This window comes from Tigriopus californicus, chromosome 5, assembly GCF_007210705.1.
Source record: "Tigriopus californicus strain San Diego chromosome 5, Tcal_SD_v2.1, whole genome shotgun sequence".
Classification (NCBI taxonomy): domain Eukaryota; kingdom Metazoa; phylum Arthropoda; class Copepoda; order Harpacticoida; family Harpacticidae; genus Tigriopus; species Tigriopus californicus.
In genome coordinates this window covers 12,452,831-12,459,989 of record NC_081444.1, presented here as the reverse complement: position 1 = coordinate 12,459,989, position 7,159 = coordinate 12,452,831, and the positions used below count along the sequence as shown (strand labels likewise).

At 43.6% G+C, this 7,159-nt stretch overlaps 1 protein-coding gene across 2 annotated transcripts; it reads right to left on the bottom strand.

Annotated features, from left to right (window-relative positions):
• Positions 1 to 601: 601 nt before the first annotated feature.
• LOC131880719 (succinate--CoA ligase [ADP/GDP-forming] subunit alpha, mitochondrial-like) lies at positions 602 to 5,038 on the bottom strand. 2 transcript variants are annotated; one of them, XM_059227405.1, is made up of 6 exons: positions 4,823 to 5,038; positions 4,340 to 4,581; positions 3,393 to 3,614; positions 2,446 to 2,730; positions 2,224 to 2,358; positions 602 to 857 (listed from the first exon to the last, which is right to left on the bottom strand). In XM_059227405.1, the coding sequence occupies exons 1-6, from the start codon at positions 4,884 to 4,886 to the stop codon at positions 777 to 779; spliced, it is 1,029 nt and encodes a 342-aa protein (XP_059083388.1). In that variant the 5' UTR covers positions 4,887 to 5,038; the 3' UTR covers positions 602 to 776. The 2 variants fall into 2 exon arrangements, with proteins under 2 accessions (XP_059083388.1, XP_059083387.1); XM_059227404.1 differs by lacking the exon at positions 3,393 to 3,614 and adding an exon at positions 3,064 to 3,285 and having other exon boundaries at positions 4,823 to 5,037.
• Positions 5,039 to 7,159: the final 2,121 nt, after the last annotated feature.

Here is a 7,159-nt window from a genome sequence, read left to right as displayed (position 1 = left end):
CGGTACCAAGACCAACAAAATTGTTTTGTGGCAAATGGTTGACAAATGAAGAACATATCGGTAAAAGGGCTCTTAAAACTAGATATAAGCCAGTAAAGGCATTTAAAAATCAGCACTTACCAATGTTGTTTCATACATATATTTGGCAAACAATCATTATCCTTGGATGCAAAGATGGACGGATTAATGAATCAAATTTAAGCACACTTATCGCAATCTAAAAAATATAATACATATGCGATGTTTCTTTTAGTCCTAACTCGTTACTCAAAATTACCAGATCGTTTTTGTCTCCCCCCCAAGACATTGTTGACTACCACACACCTCGGAAAAAGGTAGAAAAAAATCAGCAGAAAGGTTACCAAAAGGTAGAAAAATTGCCAAAATATGGTAAAAAATGTCGTAAAATTGGTCAAAAACGCACGCGAGTGTGATTGAATCAATCCTGGCGTAAGCATATATTTTTCTTTACGTTTAATAGCACGCATTTTTTTGGGTTCAAGGCCCAATATTTGTGCATCATGATTACATTTCAGTTTCGGTTATTTTTGCATTGCCAGTCAATAGACCAGAACGGTTAGTAACATAGGTGAAACTGTCATAAAAATTTTCTTTCTCTTTATTAACAATGATACAATAAAAGAGGCATCAAATTGTTCATAAGTCTTGCTGTTACGGATGTTGGCTGCAAGCGGAAGATCAGCGGAGGTCTTAACTTATTTTCCTTGTGAGGCGATGTTGATTGGGTAGAACAGAGATCTCTTTCCATTCGAATGTTAAGCCATTCCCTTGGACTTCATGAGTTCCACCAGTTTGGTGCCCATTTGGGCTGGCGATGCAGTGACAGCTACATTAGCCTGAAACACGAAAAAACAAGTGCTGATTGAGGATCATTTCTATTATCTCGGGTCCACGGATTTTTTCAACTAAGCCGGAAACCGACGACATTTGGGAATGAAGTACCCGAGCGTTTCAAATGTGTCGGCAATGTGCCGATTTTAAATATCAAGCGTGATCCTATGTGGTGGGGCATTATATCACAAACACATTAAAGGTGAACAGATATGAAACTTTCGAAAATTGTGAGGAAGTCCATATTTCTATTGCAACGCTAAAACTAGTAGATGAACACAAAGTCAAATTAACATCTGCAACATTTTGAGCAATGGAAAAATATTTTAGAATTTTGTTGGAACCATGAAAGGTGAAAAAACGGTAAACGGACATCCTCAAGGCCGCAATGGAATCAAATCATATTACTCTCCCGATTCCCAACGTCAAGTTCTCTCATCCGAAATCACACACCTTACTATTTCTGGTTTACAACCTCAGGAACATAGTGAGTTGGTCCGCAAGATACGTTTCTATTAAGTATATTTAAGAACGAAATGCCTGCATAATTTGCTAGTGGATCAAGGCAATCATTACATAAAAGTAATCTTTCGAAAGAGTACGTTTCCTGAGGCTTTGCGAAACATGTTTCTCACACAGAGGGAAGGTTCAAAAAGTAAAAAAAATCTTACGGAAACCAGCATGAATTAAGCAGTTTAGAAGTGATTTTAACCAGTTAAAGATGCCTCGTTAGTAGAAAAAGCCAAGTGGGCATAGAGGGCTTCTTAGTTTCTTAGATAATGGTCGTACGGTGGATATCCAAGTCACCGAATAATAAGCCATCAAACTCCTAGAATTGGAATTAAGCTAATTTTTCCTCCAAACGCATCGTCGTTTTAATTTACCTTGGCCTTTTTGTCGTTCATGAATAATGTGTGTTTAAGTGCAAGTCTAACCGAATTTAGTATAACGGCTTGACAAACTCAATTCTACACATCTAATGAGACTATTTCTTTATTCAATCAGCCGTAAGTCAATACAAGTGAGCTTGTCTAATTTTCAGCTCAATCAAACGCTTGAGTTCAAATCACTCTCAAAATTCACCGCGTGACTTTCTGCATAACTCGGGAACAGTTAGAATTTTCCCGACGAACAACTACTGACATTGATTTTCAGAATCATTGGGTTACTCATGAACACCTATGGCTAACAACAACAATAATAATAGGCGGACATCATATCCAATAAACTCCCCGTCCCAACTTGCATTCAGGGATTGCCTCTTTTCGCCAATTTTCTTACATTTGTGATTCAAATATGTTCAAAGGTTATCCTCTCTTTCATATATAAATAACAACCACTGCCATTCATCAAAACTACAAACGTACTGACCTTCTCCAGCGCCTCAATCTTGCTCTGAGCGGTTCCCTTTCCTCCCGAAATGATGGCTCCAGCATGTCCCATTCTTCGGCCAGGGGGTGCAGTCACACCGGCAATGAACGACACCACAGGCTTCGCATTTGGTCCCTAAATCGACATAAATGGCATACAGTTCATATTTAAGTTAATGCACTTTTCCGAAGTGTTTCATTGAACATGGACGCGTGAGCTTACCGTATTGTTTTGCGCCAAGAACTCGGCGGCCCTCTCCTCAGCTTCGCCGCCGATCTCGCCAATCATGATGATTCCCTTGGTATCGGGGTCATTGACAAAGATGTCGAGGCAATCAATGAAGTTGGTTCCGTTGAAAGGATCCCCACCAATTCCCACACAAAGGGTCTGGCCCAAACCAACTTGGGTGGTTTGATGGACCGCCTCATAGGTTAAAGTTCCCGACCGCGAGACAATACCGATACTGCCTTTCTTGTGGATATGGCCAGGCATGATGCCAATCTTGCACTAAGGTCATAAAATGTTATATCATTATACCATCGGTGTGTGAACTTTGGGTCAACCATATTAGCCCAAAACACTTGATCATTAGAAAAGGGCAATAACTAAGCAAAAAAAATGACTCGAAATCTGAAACTTTTGTTTCTCACAATTTTGTTCATCTAAGGGGAGAGGGGTAAACCAATATTAACCTTAAAAGCCACCGCAAACTGGCTCTTCTCTGGAAATTATTCATACAAAAGAGAAGTTCGGTAGAAGTGGTCTGACTTGCTTAAATCATTCATGTCCAAATCCGGTTTTCAATGACTTTTTAGTTAGCAGGACGGACATGACACCCACCTGATCAGGTGCAATGATTCCGGGACAATTGGGACCGATGAGTCTCGACTTGCTTTGTCTCTCAAGAGCGTGCTTGACGCGAACCATGTCCTGTTGAGGGATACCTTCGGTGATGCACACAATCAAAGGGATCTCGGCCTCCAAAGCCTCCATGATGGCCTTGGCAGCACCTGGAGGTGGGACGTAGATAACCGAGGCGTCCGGGTTAGTAGCGGTCTTAGCCTGGAATTAGTGGGTGAAAGGAGGGTTGAACACCAACGGCACACGGTTAGATGGGATACAAGCGTTCAATCTCGTCGAATGATCTAAGCCCTAGGCACTCGGCCAACCTGAGCGGGGGCGATGATCCCCGGACAATTGGGTCCGATAAGTCGCGACTTGTCTTGAGACTTGAGAGCGTTGATAACGCGGACCATGTCGTGTTGGGGAATGCCTTCAGTGATGCAAACGATCAAGGGCATTTCAGCCTCCAGCGCTTCTAAGATAGCCTTGGCCGCACCGGGAGGCGGGACGTAAATGACCGTGGCATCGGCGTGAGTCGCGTTTTTGGCCTTAATGAAGCGGCGATATCAAATAATCTTGCCTCGCTAAGTACATATAAGTTCACTAGGGACGTTCGGGGCAGACCAATTCAGGCACAGGGTTTATTGGCGCATTTTGGGTTCACGCATAAAATTCTTTTGAAATCCTATTTCTATTTCTTTGTGATTTTGGTGGAGGACAGCTTCAATGACCAGCTCAGCCTTTGATGGGACGAAGTGCAGGTTAGGCCGTAATTCATTAATTTGGCCACTGATTATGCTAATGATCCCAAGTTGTCTTCAATTCATCTTTTTTTTTTACATAAACTATTATTCTTATTATTATGTTTCGGACCAAGGAATTGGCTTTGAGACCGTTATTCGGACAAATCCTCTGGAAAAAGTTTGATTGACCCCACAAGCTTTCAAAGCCCATCTTTCAGTTCGACCCATAATTTGCATGTTCCAGATGAGAGATGAGGATGACCTCACGGAATCTCGCATCGGTGGCCCAACCTATCTAATGCCTGGCTACCACCTGGGACTCAACACCAGCAACGAATCGGGGATTCGCTGACTGGTCAAGGTCGTCCCGTGCAACCAGGTTAAGGACTGGCTCCTCCCTTGTTGCTATTGTTGTTGGGGGGAGGGGGAAGATAGAGTAAATGGGTGGGCATGAATTGGGCGCGCCTCTTGAGTCGCTCTCTTCAAAGTGCATTAGTCCGAAAGCCGTCGGGCTGTAGGGCTGTACTGACCTCTTGGACGGTGTTGAACACGGGCAAGCCCAGGTTTTCTTGTCCGCCTTTGCCGGGTGAGACGCCGCCCACCATTTTGGTGCCGTAGTCGATGGCTTGCTTGGAATGGAACGTGCCTTGTTTGCCGGTGAAGCCTTGGCAAATCACCTTCGTGTCCTGGGTCAACTTCATGTTGACATTGGTCGAGCCATAACCCGAAGAGGCGTGACGAGCCAGGAACGCCCCATTCTTGAACGCGTGGCCTGAAACATCAAACCCAAATGTGACATGGGACTTATCCACCCAGAAAAAAACCCTGCTGTCAGGTCCAATGCGGGTAGGAGGGTGTTGTGGGTCAGGCCAGCTCAAGAGACCCTGAGGCATTGACCATTGAAGAGGACATGAGCATCCTGATTCATGACATTGAATGCCATACCCAGTATTTAGGGTTGCAATGCCATGGGTTGCCTTTCATGATGTACTTTCACATATGTACTCACTCACCCTTGAGGTTTTGCCAGAGTTTTCCAGCCGAGGAGAGGCCCACGGGCAGCACTTGAGCGGACATGTTGGCTAGACAAGGATAGGGGACAATCAATCGATCCAACAAACCGTGATAAAGATCCCTTAAAAGTTAGATGGATGGATGGATTCACGTTTAGTCAGTCAGCCCCAGGATCAGTCTCAACTCCTTCCTTCAGTCAGACCAGGTCCACTCCAGAAGAACAACACATGCCCAGCGTCCCAAGAATGTAACCACAGTGACGAGGTTGCGTAGGTATATTTGCATTGTTACGAAACAACCATTCTGGATTCAGTCCCTTGACCACAAGTGCCCCAAATATTTATGGCTCAAATGCGTCATTTTTGCATTGTAGTTTGGTAGTTTATTCAGGTTCACGATTTTATCATGATCATGCCGAGAGGAATGTTTTTCCGTTTGTAGGCATTCTACTGGGCTCTTGGGTCAGATCTCCAGTTCTAGGTACAGAAATGCCACTCTTGAGGTTCTTTTTTTTTAATTTCAATAAGGCTCCATTGTATATGCCATGAGGATCAACCATGAATACACTTTGTTCAGTGATTCTCAAAATATATTTCTGAATTTGGGGAGCTGGTGGATTGATGCCTTATATGATACCTTTGGTTGAAAACAAGTAGCGCAAAACAGTCTTACGCAACCCAAAATACGGTATACCTTCTGCACTGCAAAGGCCGCTTTGACAAGGAGCCTTTCCCAAATTTTGGGCCAATTGAGCACATCCCTCTTTAATTAACAATAATGGGCTCTAATTATATTTTTGCTAAGTCTATCCAATCTTAATCATCTGATTATTTAATGATCCAGGTAAGATAATGTCTGAGCTGTCTCACGTTGAAAATAAGGCGGCTTGTGGAAGTAGATCAGCCCGGCACCCTGCTACCGAAGTACCAAAACATGTTCAAAACATGTTTCAAGTGGTTTGATTGAAGTGATTCTTCTTTGCTAAGAGCTTCCGTTGGATCTAATTTAAGAAGAAAAAAGTCTATTCAGTTTAGGGCATCTTTCTTTAGATTTTGTTTGACTGAATGGGGGAGAGAGGGGTGGCCTGGAAAGTGTCCTCAATCAAATTTGTGCAAAAGGTTTTAATGAAATGTTTTGTCAGTCGAAAATTACATTTCTAACTGTTGGCCAATAAACTCAACAAAAGGGATAATTTGCCAGTTAGAATAAAGAAGGACTTTGAGAGAAAAGGAGACTTCATTATACAATAGCACGTAAGAAATCTACAAGCCCACTCAATCACTTTCTTGGTCTGGAGGGGATATAACCGTCAAAATGACACACTCAACCTCCAATTTTTCTCTCTGTAAAAAAGGTTGGACCCCAATCCGAACAGCTGATGCATGAATGAACACGGAGACTTGAATTCAGGGTGGCTCAGGACACAACTTGAGGAATGAAATAGATCAAAGGAACCTGATCTCGGATCAGACATGGATGAGTGAAAGACATTAACCTTTAGATCAGTCAAGGGTCGAACCTATTTCATCAAAATAAATTTGGGGAAACTGTCCATAAGTGAAGCTGAAACTGCATTGTAAAATGACAATGTAGGCCATAACCTTTACTTCGTTGGTAGAGTTTTCGCCATCAGTACCAAATAGGTCCGGCCAGGAAATGGAAAACCTACTTGTAGTGGGCATCATCTCGAGTGTGAGTGTAAATCAAGCCTCAAAAGCCAATGAGCCGAGGGCCAAGCTTCTGGCCACCCTGCCTTGATTTCTATGGAGGACGTTAGGCCACAACAATGTCAGCCGACTACGGCTCAGGCCGACCGATTTCATCCTATAGCCCTAGTTCATGACGAGACTAAATGGATGAGAGTCCCTCAGCCAGCCCTGAACTCCATTGATGGACCATAAAAAAATGATCAAAATGTTTCATTAGCCGCGTTCGAGTCAGCCAGTCCCAAGAATAGGATCAAGTCGAATATTCTGGCCCCCTGCCCTCTTTAAGTCACCTTGAGTTCGGCCCAGCCTACCATGGGCAGCCCCATCGGGATCTGACATGAGTCCGGCCAGATCTGCCACCACCAATCCCGACCTCCCAGATTGGTGGGTTTCATATTAGCTCCACCAATGGGAATGCTGGATTTTGAAGGGTCTCGAGTGAGCGTGACCACTTTAGCACAGAACACGACCGTCAGCACCTTGCAATAAATGAAGTTTTGGGGTCTTGAGCCCGATTTGAGCTAAACCATGGGCCCAGTTAAGACTATTTTAAAAATATTGCTCATAGATTTCACCTCCAGGCATAGATCATGAGCCGTGGCTTCCCGACCTCAATGTGATTTCAAA